This window comes from Bactrocera dorsalis, chromosome 2 (assembly GCF_023373825.1).
Source record: "Bactrocera dorsalis isolate Fly_Bdor chromosome 2, ASM2337382v1, whole genome shotgun sequence".
NCBI classification, from domain to species: domain Eukaryota; kingdom Metazoa; phylum Arthropoda; class Insecta; order Diptera; family Tephritidae; genus Bactrocera; species Bactrocera dorsalis.
In genome coordinates, this window is record NC_064304.1 from 95,773,186 (window position 1) to 95,792,214 (window position 19,029).

General features: G+C 37.3%; 1 protein-coding gene across 1 annotated transcript; it reads left to right on the plus strand.

Moving 5' to 3' along the window:
• The first annotated feature begins 412 nt into the window (after nucleotides 1-412).
• On the plus strand, nucleotides 413-1,639 carry LOC125776605 (angiopoietin-related protein 1-like). The gene is made up of 3 exons (XM_049449804.1): nucleotides 413-702; nucleotides 759-1,292; nucleotides 1,353-1,639. Exons 1-3 carry the CDS (start codon nucleotides 467-469, stop codon nucleotides 1,492-1,494), a joined length of 912 nt encoding a protein of 303 aa, XP_049305761.1. The 5' UTR covers nucleotides 413-466; the 3' UTR covers nucleotides 1,495-1,639.
• The last annotated feature ends 17,390 nt before the right edge of the window (nucleotides 1,640-19,029 follow it).

The following is a 19,029-nucleotide window of genomic DNA, read 5'->3' on the forward strand; positions in this document are numbered from 1 at the left end:
AATTTACTTTACTTTCTTCCACACTCTAGTCTTTCAGTAAGTGTGCTATACTTGTAAAATGTTGCAACTATTCATACTTGTAAATATTTCAAAATGCAAAAAGTTTCGCGTAGCAGTCTTCAGGTTCAATTCATTCAGAATTCACTTCAAGTTGAATATTTTCCATTTAAGCTTATAGGTTTTACCCTCGAAGTAAATAAGCGTTTGGGAAACTATTATATATACCATACGTTGCTACTATTTACTCCAATTAACTCATATATTCACACATATCGCTTATTGAGAGCAACAATCTGAGCTTCAAAAAAATCTGTTTGATTTGCTATAAGCGGGAAGAGATAACAAAAAAGTTCGGAGGTTATCACAGATCTAGGTAATACCCGCCCATGTGAAAATATTAAGAAGCTGTGAGCACGCCAGCTTAGCTTAAACGAAACAGTCGCTAGAGCACGTCGCATGAATTACAATGCTCCGCTATATATTGTTCCTGTTACTACATTACTTATTGTGGTTTCCCATTAAGAACGTTTACGGTGAAGTGCTAGATTCAACCGCGATTTGTGACTGCACTATTGATGTGCAAATAGATGTATTTAAAAAGTTCCTTGAAGAATTGCAAGCTGCGCGTAAGCGAGAAGATGATATTTGGACACAAATAGCTCTCATTGAAACCAGACTGCAATCGATTGAGGAACAGCTGAGGTATTGCAATCTGTAATTAGTCAAGATTATTCATACTATTTTAGGTACAATTTCAGTGTTCGAAAGTCGGTGCCTTCAAGTTGCTTGGAGGCAGCAGCTGAGAGCTTCAAAAGTGGTGTTTACAATATAACATTCGAAAAGTTTAGTGTCACACCGTTTGCCGTGTTCTGCAACGAAGAGGTGGACTACGGTGGTTGGTTAGTTATACAACGACGTGTCAGTAATGCCGTGGATTTCGATAGAGATTGGCTAGAGTATAAGAACGGTTTCGGGGTGCTGGATGAAAATTATTGGATCGGTTTGGAAAAACTACATGCCTTCACCAGTAGTTGTCAGCATGAGCTCTATATAGAAATGCAGAACGATAGTGGTGAAAGTTATTATGCACGCTACTCGGAATTTGTAGTCGGCAGTGAATCGGAGCGCTATCCTCTAAAAATATTGGGTACTTATGAAGGCACTGCTGGCAATAGCTTGAAAAAGCAAGTGGGTATGAAGTTCACCACTCGTGATCAGGATAATGACCTCTACGGCTATAATTGTGCTGTTTTTCACAAAGGCGGCTGGTGGTTTAAAAATTGTGCCTATAGGTAAGTGCAGCACCGTTAGCTTGTGCCACGTTCATTTGAGATTTATGTACATATTTGTAGTCATCTTAATGGACCATATAGACAAGAGGACAATGGAGTCGATTGGAATAGTTTAGGTGTGATGGAATCTTTGAAATCAGCGCAAATGATGATACGCCCCACAGAGAAATGCCTAAGGCGCATGTCACTGAAGGCCAAATGATTTTATATATTTTGTGAAATAGATCTAATTTTTAATAACTAAATGTATTATTAATGTCTTACTTAGCCAACTTTTCGATTTGATTCGGACATTATGTAATTTTTGATTAACACTCTAATAAAGCCATAATAATATTTTCAATTTAGTAACACGGTGTAATTTCCAACATTTCAAAACGAAGTTAAATTCTTTGCATTGAAAATATTGAAAAAGTTATATTTTTTCAGTCAGTTTGCGCACAGCATCGTTAGTTTCCGGAAAATGAACTTATTTTGGACTAACTTCACAAAATTCGAGATCGACATCGATTGAATTCACCATTACATCTATTAACACTCATCCTTGGTAGAGATTTATCGTAAAAAATAGTATTTATTTTTTAAATGTTTCTATGTTTTTTCTCAAAATTTTTTTAAAACCGATTAATGGTTGGTAAATTGCTGTCAGCCAAACGATCAGGGTAATACTAGCAACGCGCATAATGATTTGGTGTTTGCGCGTCGAGAGAGGTTTTACTTCTCAATTGCTTACTTAGTCCGAAGTAGCACTTTTCGGCAAGAGTAATTCTGCCTTGGATTTCGGGGCTAACATTGTTGTTGCTGTTCATATTGTTTTCAAGACATTACGAAGTTATCTATGAATTCGAAGCTATGACTGTCAACAGTGAAGTGGGAGCCTAGTCGTGAATGTGACGACTGTTTGTTTGATGACATCTTGTTGAGGCTGAGCATGTGGCACAATGGAACGTCTACTCCATCGTCATTGATTGGGGAATCGGATTCATCTTCTCCTGGTGCAATCCTTTCACTGCTATTCAGCAGTCAATAATTTGTCTTAATTTTTATTCATTTGCAAATGCTTGCTTAAAGGCTTTCCATGTTTTCCTTGTAAATATTAGATATGTACGCACATACTCGTATATGTACTTATGTATGAGTACATGCGTTATTTGAATTGCTTTCCACACATACTCGTCTCTGCTCATAAACAACAATCGTTGTATGTTTGTGTGACTCCAATAATTGCAAACAATTTACTAAGCTATTCTAATATTAATGCATGCAAATGCTTAGCAATCGAGTTTAATTGAAACACTTTGCAGTTTTGCACAAGTGCCAGCTATCATCGCTAATTCGCAGCCCATAATTCATGTGAATTGTGTGCAGTTTATACACAAATAAAAGTCAATTCGAGTAATAAAGCCATATATCAAATAATACTATATGTGCGCAACGCAGCTGCGGCTTATTTAAGTAATTTATTCTCAAAATTGTTTCAACTGAAAATTCAATTGAGCGTGCATATCGGGCATATCAAAGTTAGTCTTCCTCGTTTGCGTAACTGAACACAATATCAATTTCATGTAAGCCCCATGCCACCATTTTACTTTAGCCGCGAAATATTCTTATGAGCATTTATTGCATTATTTCAGTCTTTAATTGCTTTAGACGCGCGGCGCTTTACCTGCCCGCATTGTGGAGTGAACCGCGCCGGAAATGACGGCGTGCCTTTACGCAAACGATTGAAGCTCCAAATGTGCGCGGTGCTTTGTACGCAGCTGAATATATTATATATAGTTGCGAGAATGCTAATTTCTCCGAATTGAAATTTTCGCAGAAATTTAAATTGAGGCTAAAGGCTGAAAGTTTTTACTTTGTGCAAAGTTTCGTGTAAAGTTATTGGCAAAACTTTATTAATGAAGAATAAAGGGAGCACACTGACTTAAGTGCGTTCCTTTGTAACCGAGTCGTAATACATGCAAAAAAACTAACATAAAACCAACCAAAAAAACAAAAAAAATACCCCTCGCAGTTGCATTCTTTATAGCAAAAAATTGTATAAAACTTATTGGTGTTTATTTTGATCGGTCATTTTGTATGACAGCTATATGCTAAATTGATTAGATCCGAATAATATTTTAGAAGCTTGGACAGTTTTGTCTTTGGCAATAATCTGTGCCAATTTTCGGGAAAATTTTTTGTCAAATAAAAAATTTTCCTTTCAAAGACTCGGGTTCCATACATAATAGCATCGAATGTACTGTCACAGGAATAAAGAATTTCATTGAAATCCCAAACTGTTTTTGATTTATTTAACTTTTAGCGCTCTTATTGAAAAATCCGATATACATATGTTATAGTAGTCCGATATGGGCGATTCTGTCAAATCAGCAACTTCTTGATAAGTAAAGTTTGTGATCAATATCTCAGAAACTGGGGGACTAGTTATAAACAGACACCAGCACTCAGCTCGTCAAACTGATTATTCATAAGAATACTATATAGTAGGTAGTCAAGTATAAGTTTTGAAGCTAAGTGCTTTCTTTAATCTCACGTTTTTATGAAGCTATCTGACTTAATTATTTAATCGATCTAATTTTATTAGTAATTCCGCTTTTCAATTTCGGGTGACAAGATCTCTAGACATGAAACCATTACGGCTTAACGTGCTTACGACTGCTTCTCCATTTCCATTACCATCACAAAGGAATTGTATATTTCACTAGCAATTTGGCTGTTCTGCGACAATTGCTCTTACACACATTTTAGTAATTAACACTTGACCCATGGCTTAATTACATGGCTGCACAAAGAGACTTCGTACTTTAAGCTGGTTTCGCCTCTTGTCCTCTTTGTGCGCTTTGTCGTTGTTTATCGGTAATGGATAATGTAGGTTTAATGTTATTGCCATCAAATCGTGTTTGCTTGCCTGCTTCAAATCTTATCAATTTGTGCGTATGTAAATGGCTCTCACGTGTTGCCTGTACGCTGCTGAGGCTTGACTTTCGTGGCTATTCGTGTTGTGGTGTGTAGAAGCATTGTGACCAGCTTTCTGCTTGTTGACTTCTAGCATTACAAGCATACTACATATGGATTGGGGCACTTAGTGGTATAAGTTTAGGGAAGAGTCGAAATTAATATTAAATGCAAAATAGCTAGATTGTGGTTAATTGAAAATTAACAAAATTAAAAAGCGATAGCCTTTTTTTTGATACTGTTTTTTCACTGGGATTGGTATCATACAAGAACATTAAATATTTACATGCTTAATGCTTAATGCTTGCCTCATATACTAATTATTATAATCATTTAATTTCCGTTGTAAGGCATTTGAAACTAGCTAGTTGTTCATAATTCAATTGAAACAATGTCCGGAGAAGTTAAACTGCTCAATTTATTAAAGTGTTGCAACAACAAATTATTTATATTTTGTTACATTTATAGCAACAGCAATTACAGTTTTGTTTAGTTTCACTTCCGGACGGCTGAACAGTAACTTTAAGCCTTACCATTACAAACAAAGAATGCGGAAAAAATGTATAAAAATAAAATAAAAAATTATAATAATTAAAAATTGCAGGTTTATTGAATTTTTCGCTTAAATAATTTTTAATTTTATTTAATATGATAAAGTAATTACCTCTAATAATATATTAATTTAATATTTTTTCCAGCGAATCGAAACCACTAATTTAAATAAATTGCATCCATTTTGAATTAATATTAATTAGCTGAAATGGTAGAAACAGTTGCTGCACGCGTTCCGCGAACTATTATGGTTTTTGTCATATTCTTGATGATTATGTTGATCATATATTATAAATATGTACAGTTGTGTGTAATTGACGGATGTGTATTTTAAATCTAGTTTTCCCTTGTGCTTTACATTTGCATGCAGTAAATCACAATTGAAGTGTTAAAATGATTTACTTTTTTATTAGAGCGTATAGGTGTGGTTACACTGGCTGGCTTTCATGCCATACATAAACCTACAGGTCCTTTGTAATGCCAGCTGTTGGTTTATTATTAAAACGAGCTGAACTAACGTCACGTCAACGCTTTTTGCAATGTTTAGTAAACACTTGATATCTAATTCTGATACTTTATGCAGTCCCTTGATTCGCATGTGTTGCCAGTAGGCCAAAAACCGTCCTGCAGTCTTTTCGGGATTGTGTGTGTAAAAAGCTTGCCTGTTTTCCTTCCGCTTTCTTGCTCATCAACTTGGCGATCCTGTATTTCTCTAAGGCATACCATCGCAACCTGATCCATCTGTTAGCGCTTTCGTAAATTTCATTGTTTATCGTTTTTATCGGCTTGCGTATTTCCTGAACTGGTTCGGTAGTCAAGTGGATAGCACTCTTGGTAATTTCATCATATATTTCGTTCCCCGGAACGCAGTTGTGGTCTGCAGCCTAGTATAGGGTGATTTTTTAAGAGCTTGATAACTTTTTTAAAAAAAAAAACGCATAAAATTTGCAAAATCTCATCGGTTCTTTATTTGAAACGTTAGATTGGTTCATGACATTTACTTTTTGAAGATAATTTCATTTAAATGTTGACCGCGGCTGCGTCTTAGGTGGTCCATTCGGAAAGTCCAATTTTGGGCAACTTTTTCGAGCATTTCGGCCGGAATAGCCCGAATTTCTTCGGAAATGTTGTCTTCCAAAGCTGGAATAGTTGCTGGCTTATTTCTGTAGACTTTAGACTTGACGTAGCCCCACAAAAAATAGTCTAAAGGCGTTAAATCGCATGATCTTGGTGGCCAACTTACGGGTCCATTTCTTGAGATGAATTGTTGTCCGAAGTTTTCCCTCAAAATGGCCATAGAATCGCGAGCTGTGTGGCATGTAGCGCCATCTTGTTGAAACCACATGTCAACCAAGTTCAGTTCTTCCATTTTTGGCAACAAAAAGTTTGTTAGCATCGAACGATAGCGATCGCCATTCACCGTAACGTTGCGTCCAACAGCATCTTTGAAAAAATACGGTCCAATGATTCCACCAGCGTACAAACCACACCAAACAGTGCATTTTTCGGGATGCATGGGCAGTTCTTGAACGGCTTCTGGTTGCTCTTCACCCCAAATGCGGCAATTTTGCTTATTTACGTAGCCATTCAACCAGAAATGAGCCTCATCGCTGAACAAAACACGCGCGCGAAACACATTTCGAACCGAACACTGATTTTGGTAATAAAATTCAATGATTTGCAAGCGTTGCTCGTTAGTAAGTCTATTCATGATGAAATGTCAAAGCATACTGAGCATCTTTCTCTTTGACACCATGTCTGAAATCCCACGTGATCTGTCAAATACTAATGCATGAAAATCCTAACCTCAAAAAAATCACCCGTTATATGTGCAGGCACTGTATCGAATGGCTCGGAGAGGTACATCCTGACCCTGACCGAGCTTTTGCCGCTACACAAGGTCAGTTTAAAGAGCCCTACTGGTTTACGGGAATGCCAAATTCGGATATAGTGGCATAGTTGTATTTCCTTTTGAAAAAGAAGCAGAAGTCTATATAAATTAAGGATAAACGACATTAACATAGCCACAGGTGAAGCAGTCAAACGTCTACCGAAGGGCCGTAAAATTCCTAGAACTGAATATTTCGAGCACGAGCGCGATAGGTTGAGCACAGATGAATCCATGTTTGTTTGTTGCTTTATCGTTGCACTGGCATCATTACCAGTATCAGCGTTGGCTTCTAAAATGCAAACTCAAATTTGTCCAAGCCTGCCAAAATTCCAGGGTTTTTCCTACCTGCAAACAAAAAAGTGTTTTGCTTTTTGCATTTCGCCTGCTGTCGGGTGAAATTTCGTTAATACACTCTATTCTAAGCGGATTTCATTCCTCCAACGATACTCCAAGCATGCGACATTTCTGTCTGCACTTCGTACATGACTACATATACAAATACGTTTTCATGTAATGTTTGTATCTTTGAAATATTTACGGAGCGACAGTGGGTCGTGCTCAAAATAGCTGGAATGCCTGCTCCATAGCCTCTTGCAGCCAAATATAGATCCTTCTTTATCAGCCAAATGAACTCACTACCAAATTCGTTGCCGACTTTTGCAATACCTGATCAATAGCAGCTTGCTACCTAAACTCGTTGTTACTCTGTCTGCCGATTTTGAGTAGAAATCTTGCTGAGATACCTCGCAGTCATCATTTTATTGAGTCTGACCGCATTTTCACCGCTATACATAGGTATGTACATAGAAGGGACGTAAGTATGTACATAGCCTGCGTCAGTAAGCTGATATCATATTTCCGAGAGCGACATTTGCGGCATGGGTTTGCTTGCGTTGGCAAGGTGCCAAAAATGGCAATACCCTCAATTTTTCCACACGTTCACTTTAACCAAGTGACTTGTGCACGAAGTGTTGTGTTTAAAAGTCACAAGTGACCAATTATAGCACTCTTAAATTGCTCAGACTAGAATTCTTATTGCAATTACAACTTTAAAAATTTATTAGAGAACGACAATTAATTTATTCTGCTTTGAAAATAATTCTCTTTCATTATTCATACTCGTGAAGAGAAAAGGCCGAATTTTGTAATTTGCCCACGGCAAGGTATGCGTGTCGTAATAGGCGACTAAAATCACATGCATTGTGTCTGTATTTTGGGCTTGGCTAGAAATTTCAGCATAGTCTATGTCAGAAATAGTTCTATAATACTCAGCCTGAAATGATATAGAAACTTTGAATTAGACTTCTTCTACTGAAAAGTCATCCGACATTCAAGCGACAAATGTCACCAGTCATTATGCGGTTGGATGCTCAACTGGTAATGCTAAATATATATGGTATACAAGGTCTGACCGGAGACTTAAATCTGCTACCACGACGATCAGTTAGCCCTTGGCGTTTACTCCAATCTGCTCATTGGATATGGCCCTTTGTGGAGATTTGTGGTGGCTCTGGTTTAAATCTAGAGGCAGGTAGGGTTGACAAATTCAATCCTGTGTGGAGTCGCATTGCGACTAGGTGCCGTACACACAGCACGGCAGAGGTTTTAGATCGGCCTCGATTCCGAAAAGGTGTCCCTTCCATGTAGTCCAATTGGAACCAAAAATACGTGCAAAAAGTATTTATTGATTTATGTGCGTTTTAAAGCACCGTGAGGTTAGGCCGAGGTCGGCAGGTACTCAAGTAAACCACAGCGACTGTTGTTGTCAACCGTGACATATCGATGGAAAAAACGGTGCCAATGCTGCTTAAGGGTAAATTATTGCCGGTTCGACGAAAACGAAATACGCCTTTTTGGGAGTAGTTGGGCTTGGGAGTAGTCGTGGCTTGTTTGTGGTCTGTGTCACTTATGGAACAGCTGTATGGCGGTAAGCAGCCCCGACATTCTTAGGGTCCCAAAAACTACTCTCAATTCAGCGTTTTATGATGCTTACCTGTCTGCCTGTGTGTCGCATCGGCTCAATGGATGCTATGCAGGTTCTGTTAGGTGCACCCCTCTTGACCTGATTTTCATACAGTGTGCTGTTGCATTCAGGTTAAGAAGGGGATTGACTGGACTGACCCCTAGATTGTCAATAGTGACATAAGAGCGAATGTGATGACTGTTTTTTTGATGACAGAAGATATTTCGTCTTGTCTTCGTTCACTACCAGACACATACGCTTCACTTCTTTAACCAGTCTGGAGAAAACAGACTTCTTGTTTGAAACCCTGCTAGGAATCGAACGGCTCGGAGAGGCCCTTCCCGATGCTGACGAAGCCTTTGGTGTTGCTGAACGTCAGTTTATACAGCCGTAACATGTTTTCAATCGACCATCCCTTGCAAAAAAGCTGTTGCATGCATCTTGTCAATTCTTCGTCGCCGTATTTGAACAGCTCGGCTGGTATACCTCGGACTCTGCCGCTTTGTTGTACTTCAGGCGGGTAATTGCTATTCGAACCTCATCATAGTCGGGGAATGCAACATATATTACATCGTCATCGATTGTTGAATAGTGTTCGCCATCTCCAGAAGTTACACTTTCACTGTCGTTCAGCAGGCTGGATAAGTATTCCTACCAAAACTTCAGTATATTTTGCATTTCAGCCACTAGATCAATACTTTGATCCTACGAGAGGACCGGAGCAGTCTTCCATTAGTTCAGCATCTTTTAGTAGAAGCCTTGCCTCTGTAGGCCAGCAACCTGTTCCTGTCAATGGCAAATTATTTTATTTTTGCAAAGCTCTCTTTAATAGAAGTTTGTGAGAATCGATTTTTCCAGCTTTTTACGGATAGGAACGTGCTCTCCATTAAAGTAGCATTTTGAAATTATTATTTATGAAGGCGTAAACAGACATTTAGATTGGCATCACATCTTATTTCCTTGCAGTAAATTTTGTACCAGGAGTGGTATTTTCAAATGAATTGTTAGCTGTACAAATTCCATTATTTTAATAATTACAATTTTTCAATGTGTTCTTCTTCAATTATACACAATTCTAGACATAATGGCAAAATTAAGGCGCTTAACGCAAAATTAAGGCGCTTAAATCAATTTTCATGGTAAAACTAATTTGCGCACATTTCAATTAGGCGTTTCGCAGTACAAAGGCTTAATCAGTGCACATTCGTGGAACTTCAATACTGACGCATTAAATAACTATTTATAACTTTACGGATAACTTTATTGGCGCAAGTGTTGACGAGCTGGGTCATAAATGCCACAGCAGGTCACGCCACGGAATTGCACGCACATGCTCAATGATTTATGTATACCTACACATACAAGTACATAGAAGAGCAAATGTTTACAAAACTCTGGTTCGTGACTTCACTCGGAGAATGCGAGCAACGCTTTGTGTCAGTTTTTTGATGCCGCCATTTCATTTATATTTCTTTGTAACACACACACACAAGCATTTAGTGTTTTGCTGTTGCGTTTATAGCTATTTAACGCTGGAATAAAGCCATAAACAAGTCACAACTTTTAAATTACAATAAAAAAACGCCAACAACAAAAGCCATTTGTGTTGCAGAATGGAAAAAAGTGCGATTTAATTGTTGCAGTTGCAATCAACTCGCTTCGCAGGTTATGCAAAGGGACTTGCAACAATAGCAACACAAAGCATTCTAGTGTACAAATTTACTTACGACTGTAAGTGTTGTTGTGTTGTGTTTGCTTGTGCTGCCGACAATGCCGCATGTGTGTCAAATACATGTGGCGAGAGCGTGGCAGCTATGGCATGCGACAACAGCTGTTTACTGCTGCACAAGTGTGCGCAACAACATATACACACACACATACATACCCACTAAAACAAAGCACGCACACACTTTGCAATTGTTAACTAGTCCCTTAACAGATACCCGAAACCAGCGCCCTCCGCACATACACCTCTTCGCCGCCTTCAGCACGTCAACCAACAATTTTAAGCTCGTGCTGTGCATTCGAAAGCGAAATTGTAACTTTGTTTCAGCAATGCAGCCAATTTGTGCTAACTGCCCGCTGCCCAGCCTCACGCTCGGCCACCGTCCGACAGGCGACAGCCGCTCCCCAAACGAACGCTCGTTAGTATGGTAAGTTAGTTTGTCCAGTATGCCAAATAAGGCGTATTGTAGCTTGGTAGGCTGCAGTCGACTGGCTGGTCAAAGGCAGCTCGTTGTGCTGCAAAACAGCATGAAAGCGGCCTTAAACGAGTTTAATTAGTTGCCTGGTTACATATTTAAATGAGGCGTTGTGTGTGTGTGTATGTGTGCGCTTGTTGTTTAACTGCATGAGTGCGCATGTATGTGTATATATGTATGTGTGGGTGTGTATGGCTATGTGTGGGCGTTTAACATATAAAGAGCTTGTAATTAATGTGGCAACTGCGGTCGTGGGCACTTTGAAGCCACACCGAGCGCAAAGGCAGCAGCGGAAGCCTACTTTTCGGCTTAAATGCTTTATTCGATTAAATTTTCATTAAAGATTTTATTGTGTACTTATATGTATTTGTTAAATTCGGTATTGGCATTTCGTGTTTTGGCATAAAAGTTGCACTATCCGCTCAATGGCTTCTCACTTTTGCCACTTTTGTGCATAAATAAAGGTATTCTGTGAAAATTTAAATACTCTCCTCTGCAAATTAAATGCAGTTAGTTGCAACAAACCGAATATATTATATTTTGGAATTAGTTTGATTTCGTACTGGTAGGTGAAACGGGTCAGTAGAGTATGCGGCAAAGAGCGCACACTCACTCGTATGTAGGCTCTGCCATTGAGGCTCGCTTTTAGCCACAAAGTGCATAATACATCAGACAAATGTAATTTATATTCCATCTGTGGCTGGATATCAGTCAGTGTCTGCCCGTCTGTTTATTTGTGTTGGCAAATGTTTAGGTATTAAATTCTATTTGGCTTCTTCTGTATGATTGATTTGATCCTAAGCGGCATTGTTTGTGCATTTCAATACTAAATGCTGGCGTGTATACTGCTGTATTGTTGTGGGAGTTCGCTTAAAGTATCCTCATTCAAAGAACTATCGAAGCTAATATCGCATGGTTTGCAATCGTTGAGAAAGCAATGCATCTCTATCTATGGCTAATCTAGTAGGCATGAACTAGTAAATACACAAAATCCTTACAACTTTATGACTGAAGCTGCTCAGGTTTACTTCAGATACAAGTTTTTTTTTCAAAGGAAAAATATCAGAAATTACTAAACATATAACGGGTGATTTTTTTGAGGTTAGGATTTTCATGCATTAGTATTTGACAGATCACGTGGGATTTCAGACATGGTGTCAAAGAGAAAGATGCTCAGTATGCTTTGACATTTCATCATGAATAGACTTACTAACGAGCAACGCTTGCAAATCATTGAATTTTATTACCAAAATCAGTGTTCGGTTCGAAATGTGAAAATCCGCTTTTTTATCGACAAATTTTGTTCAGCGATGAGGCTCATTTCTGGTTGAATGGCTACGTAAATAAGCAAAATTGCCGCATTTGGGGTGAAGAGCAACCAGAAGCCGTTCAAGAACTGCCCATGCATCCCGAAAAATGCACTGTTTGGTGTGGTTTGTACGCTGGTGGAATCATTGGACCGTATTTTTTCAAAGATGCTGTTGGACGCAACGTTACGGTGAATGGCGATCGCTATCGTTCGATGCTAACAAACTTTTTGTTGCCAAAAATGGAAGAACTGAACTTGGTTGACATGTGGTTTCAACAAGATGGCGCTACATGCCACACAGCTCGCGATTCTATGGCCATTTTGAGGGAAAACTTCGGACAACAATTCATCTCAAGAAATGGACCCGTAAGTTGGCCACCAAGATCATGCGATTTAACGCCTTTAGACTATTTTTTGTGGGGCTACGTCAAGTCTAAAGTCTACAGAAATAAGCCAGCAACTATTCCAGCTTTGGAAGACAACATTTCCGAAGAAATTCGGGCTATTCCGGCCGAAATGCTCGAAAAAGTTGCCCAAAATTGGACTTTCCGAATGGACCACCTAAGACGCAGCCGCGGTCAACATTTAAATGAAATTATCTTCAAAAAGTAAATGTCATGAACCAATCTAACGTTTCAAATAAAGAACCGATGAGATTTTGCAAATTTTATGCGTTTTTTTTTTAAAAAAAGTTATCAAGCTCTTAAAAAATCACCCTTTACTATTAACAAAAAAGTTTTGAAATTTTTGAAAAAAAAATATTTTAAACTCGACAATTTCGACGCCATTTCCGTTGACCCCTCGGAAAAAAATGCACCGCGTTAGAAGGATAACTCCTTATAAAATCAGCTAAGGTGAAAGCATACGTGTTTTAGTTAAAACCTTAACTTAAAACTTGGACGAATGAAAAATAATGAAAATTGGATTTTTGACAGACATTTTTATAAAAAAAAAAATGAAAATTTCAGTAAAATTTTTTTTTTTTTCAAATTGTTGTAATTGAAAACAAAATCCTTCGTTGAAGTCTTAAAAAATTGTTTCTCTCAGGTCTTCACCTGTGTAAAATTTCATGAAGATCGGTTGAGTAGTTCTCAACAAATCTTGCCAGCCGATTTTAAAAACACAGTTTCGAGAAAAACGCGTTTAAAGACGGCGCATTTAGCCTAGCTAGCCTTGAGCGCACACGTTCTCAATATTAGGATGTCCTAAACTATTGCTCGGACCAACTTGAAAATTAAGGACAATATTTTAGAGGTGTTGGAGAATTCAATAGGAAAAAAACTAAGAAGAAAAACAAATTTAATTTTGAAACCTGTAAACCAATGCAACCGCTTAAGTGCTCAAGAGATGCCCTTGTGTTTCCCAGATGCTTTGCTCTCGACATTGCCTGCAGTCATACCGATCAGTCAGCTCCATTCTGCAGGCGTGTGACGGCACCAGAATATGACCAGTGAGTATTCAAATTATCTTCCTCTAGTTTTTTCCATTAAGAGTGAGCAGAAGCTTTGTGTATTTTTATACTCTAGCAACATGTTGCTACAAAGTAGTTTTATTCACCTAACGGTTGTTTGTATCACCTCAAAATAATTGAGTTAGAGCTTTAGGTACGTGAAGTTATTACGCCTGCTTTAATCCATTCAAGCTGCAAATGTATGAAATGTTCATACCCGAACTTAGCGCCTCCTAACTTGTTCTTCCATATTTTTTATTATTTACTGTCTCTTCAAAAAATTTAAATCACAAACAACGCGTTTTTCTGAGTTGCAAATATAATATAACCCCTTAGAATTAAGTTTGTAAATTTATAAAATTACCGTGAAATAAATTAAAAATAAGCACAGTATTTTCACAGATTTATGAACGCCGAGAGCAGACATTACTTCGAGAGCAATCAAAACAGATATGCTTTTTATTTATTCAATTATTGCAATGGCGCGAAATGTAGGCGATATTTTCAGAAAAATCGTGCGCTTCAACCAGCATATGTTTATTTATGTAAGTATGTATAGGTATGTATTGCGCTGGCCTACTGGCGCAGTTTTATGCGGTTTCGCGTCATCAACAACTCGAAGGCAACGTCAACTAAAACGACGCCAGCAGACGAAGCAGCAGTTTCAGAGGGACGAACGCGACAATTGGACAAGCTGTCAGTTGGACACTGCAGGGCTGATGTGGTAAAGGTGGTACGGAGGGCACATGCGTGAGTTGTGTCAAACAATTTTTTTTTAAATTCAACGCTATGCGCTTTAGTATGGAACCGAATAGCCGACGTTGTCAGAAAAGTCTGATAAAGGTATGTGTGCAGTACAAATATACGAACTCAGTCGAGAACTGTTACTGAAAATTATATATTTGGCACCCATCGATTATGTCGTCTATATACTATGGACTTCTGTGTAGTGTGTCCCTAGTTGGTGTCCGCTAATTGAAGTCTTAAACGTTCTTGTCATGACTAAAGAACTTAGCAGCTCGTAAACATTGAAAATTCGAAATACCTTACGAGACAACAATCGAAGATTAGAAATTGTTTAAAACTTGAGAACTGAGTATATAATTCCTTTCTCGCTGGGATTGTGCCTGGTTGTGCCTGAGTAAATGCTTTAAAAACCTGCTTACATGTGAATGTGTCTGCATTTGTCAGTGAATAAATGAAAATCGATAGAGTTAACACTTGCTATGCGATAAAAATGTCGAAGCTAATGACAGTATTGGCACTGTAGGCCATGGACGAGTTCACACGCACTTATGTACGGTAGTTCTGTGCAGCATATAGCGCTGTTTGCCTACACAAATTGTACATGCTTTATTTGTTGTACATTTTCACATGAATGCAAAATAAAATTTGGCCCTAATTAAGCTGAACCTACTTGGAATACCATACATGGCCTGACACCTCTTAAAAGTGGTAAAATAAATAACACTGATTAACTGTATTGCATTGACCTATTCCATTAGCCAGGCAGGCAGACAGAGACTATTGACTATTAAAAGCAACTATATCGTTTCAAAATTTTACGAAAATGCGAAAAAACTATTTTTTCATTTGAGAGCGTACTCAGGCGCAATTTCTCTTACCATCAAACGTGCATCAGTTAAATACTACTCATTCATATATACAATATATACATAGGTATTAGGGTGTACATTGTATTTCATGTAGATTTCGTTTTGCCGAAGCCCTGTGGAAACAGCATACAACCTTAACAGGCGCTATATTTTTAATTTAATTATTAAATGTGAAGATTAATACACTTGCTCCAACGATCCTTCAATCTGTAGATCCCATCCCTGAAGTGAGAATCCGGAAGGTCTGCAAAATACGCTTCAATAACCGTTATGATCTCTTCTTTTGATGAAAAATGATAGCTTCACATACATTTTTAAAGGTTCTGGAAACGAATGAAAGTCACTGGGAGCTAAATCTGTTGAATATGGTGAATGTTCCAACAATTTGAACTTTAATTCATGGATTTTAGTTATTATCAAAATGCTCTTGTGACACGATGCATTGTCCAGATGAAAAAGTATATTTTTCTTCTGAAAACCGTGTGTTTTTTTGAAATTTTTCATTCGACTGGTTCAAAAGATTGCAATAAAATTTAGAATTAATTGTTTTATCAGTTTGCGAGTAATACACAAACAAAATTCCTCTCGCATGCCAAAAACTGATGCAATAACCTTTTTGGCCGATTTCCGGACACGAACTCGTTTCGAAGCCGATTCAGCAGGTTCACACCACTCTTTAGCCTCTTGTTTTGATTCAGGAATATGGTGATAGCCACAAGTCTCATCCATAGTGATAAGTCGACGCACAAAATCCACTTTATCCTTTTTAAAACGCTCAAAATGTTGCTGAGAAAGCCGCATTCGAAAGTGATTTTGTTCCATTGTTAGCAATGTGGCATCTGTTGTGCACACAGCTTTCTAAAACCCAAAATTTCACTTAAAATATGGCTCTAACTGCCTAATGAGATGTGTAGGCCCTCTATTAAATCTCTCTCAATCAATCGACGATCTTCCAAAACCATATCCTGTCTTTTGGCTATTGGTCGTCGTTCACGTGGATCGGCTTTGAGGTTTATACGACAATGTTTAAATTCAGCAAGCCATCTTTATAATATTCTAAATGTAGGTGAACAATCATTATACACTTTTAACATTCATTCGTGAATTTCTTTTGGTGCTGCACCTTGCAAAAATAAGAATTTTTTACTGCACAATATTAAATTTTTTTCATTGTAAAAAAATACTGTGACACGGCGACACTAAATGGCTCGCAAACCAAATATGAATTGAAATAAAACTTCACATACGTACATATGAAGAGTGTACCAATAAAACAAAACAAAAAATTGGGCTAGTAACAATGCCCTCTCTTATCGAACGACAAAACTTATTGAGCAACCTGGTACATCATGGGTTTTTATAATATTTTGTATTAAACAATTAGCCCTGCAACCTTTTAGAGGCAATTTTGTAGAATGCTTGGCTCTACAGAAAGGATCTAAATGATTTTTTCCATAAAACCACTCCAATAAAAGTTATACGCAGTGAAAGCTATACAGCACGTGTATTGCGCTTGCATGCGGCACCATGGCGTATGAGCAACACAGCAGTTATAAGCCACTTGAATGAATGCATTTAATACATGACTTTAACTGCGTGTAGCTATTGCAGGAGTGGTTTAGTGGGAAAATCATGGTAACTTTTTTGTAGACCGAAGTCTGTTTTAATAGAATATTATCTTTTCAAAGCTTTAGTTTCTTTGGAGATAAACAATTTTGTGTAAAAATTAAAAAATCCCTTGTTAAATACACGGGAAAAGTAAATTGATTTATATATATATGGCAAAAATAAAAAATGAAGAGCTTGTTTACATTGGATTCGTTTTTAGTATAAGAATGACAACTTCCGGAGGGTTTGCAAAAAATGAGATTGGTAAATTACGCACATCCTAATACATACATACATATATAGCATAAGTATGTATATTGCCAACCAAAATGAAAGAAGAACGTATCCTCACAAATTTGAAATTGAGTTCTTAATGATTACGCTTCAGTGCATCATATTACATACTTATATGCATATATGTAAGCACAATGTAAGGCTTCTGTCTTCAGATATAACCAAGTTATAACGAAAATTCGCATTTTTTTATATGTGTAGTTTATTTTTAAAATCATGTTTTCCATACCCTTAAACGTTTGAAAACTTGTGTTGTGTTATTTTTCATTTTAGGTGATGGTATACATTTAGCATATTGTTGCATAGAAATGTTTGCTATATGTAAGCAGCCAACGCTGATTATGTGTGCCCATTAGTTAGTCAAAGCAGATGACACTCCATGCGCAAATTCTCTCAATTAATTATATATAGTATTACTTTGTAAAAGAGCCGCTTTTAATATAATTTGAAAATAAGAAAGCCCTTTGCAAATTCGAAACTAATGAGCTTGCGCAACATATAGGTAATACTTACAACTTATTCGTTTCCAATGAATTCTCTTGCTCGCTTTCATTAAATTTCTGTGATGTTTTCATTTTAGCTGTAAATTCAAACCATGTGTAATTTTCCCAAAATTACAGCTGACACTCTGCGAGGTTTTAACTTGAAATTAAAGACTGCAAATCAAACATGAACTGACGATTGCTAGAATTAATTTGATGTAAAGATTTCATATTTTATTAATCGAGAGCCAGTGAGTTCATTGCATTGAGGTATCCCACGGTGATAACCGACTGATGCTGAGGGGAAAAAATAGTAAGACTTTATAGTTTGAATTCGTCGAAATATCTTTTTCTAAGTTGGTACGACTATCAATGACAGCTGTGCTAAACTTCACATTAAAATAATCTTTACTGTTTAGTATACGTTTTTGTTTCTGAGGTGCATAAAGCGCATTCGGCGAGTTTGACGTTGAGTGAAATTCTTCTACAAGGAAGTTCCATTAAATTTTGTGCGCGGAATCAAATTTCTGTTGCCGAAACGTTCAAAATGTTGGAAAAGGCCTTCGGTGATAATTGTTTGTCACGAGCAAGTGTTTTTGCTTGGTGCGAATTATTCAATGAGGGTCGAGAACGAAAACATAAGAGAATTGTTGCTTGAGAAGCGAACAACGATTAACACAGTCAGACATTTTATTGGCATCGTTGAAATATCGCAAGGATTAGTGAAATCCATTTTGAATGATAAATTCGTCCTAAAAAAAGTGAAATCACGATTGGTTCCAAAGTCACTCAAGTCGGGCGTAATTATAGGCCGAAAACTCTTGATTTTTGCACAACGATAATGCACCGTCACATACTGCATTGATTCTTCTGTTGTTATCAGTAGTACTTAAAAGCAAGAGAGAAATTAGTAGCAGGACAGATTAAAGGAAAGATCCATTAGCAATTATGGAAATTATGAAATGCGGAAAACAGATTAGAGAGGATAAGTAACACAGGTAAAGAAATAATGTATAGAGCACTGTACGTTGTTGGTGGTGGAGTACTAGTATATGACTATATTGTCTATAGAATGACCTACGGTCGAGTAAAAATGACGACGGTTTTTAAAACACTTTAATTTTATTCAAAGTTTTGGTCACTTTTTGCTTGGCAAAATTAGATTTTTAAACAGAACTAAAACTGGTGGGTCATTATAAAAGGACTTATAAACAAAAATTGCAGAAAAATGAGACAAGGATTGAATCATTTGCTTACGAGTAATCACTCAATAAAAATTAAAAAAATTTAGTTTTGAAAAAAAAATTTTTTTTTGCGGACTGTAACTTTAATTTTACTCTTAGTATGTATGTTCGATAAAACCATAGAAATATAAATATATTCGTCAATATGTGAAAGTACCACTTAAATACT

What these genes read in the sequence shown, in the direction of transcription:
- LOC125776605 (XM_049449804.1), top strand. Translation starts at nt 467, where the DNA reads ATGCTCCGCTATATATTGTTCCTGTTACTACATTACTTATTGTGGTTT. An exon ending in TCGATTGAGGAACAGCTGAG is followed by an intron (nt 703 to 758) that starts GTATTGCAATCT and finishes GTACAATTTCAG; the next exon opens with TGTTCGAAAGTCGGTGCCTT. An exon ending in TTTAAAAATTGTGCCTATAG is followed by an intron (nt 1,293 to 1,352) that starts GTAAGTGCAGCA and finishes ACATATTTGTAG; the next exon opens with TCATCTTAATGGACCATATA.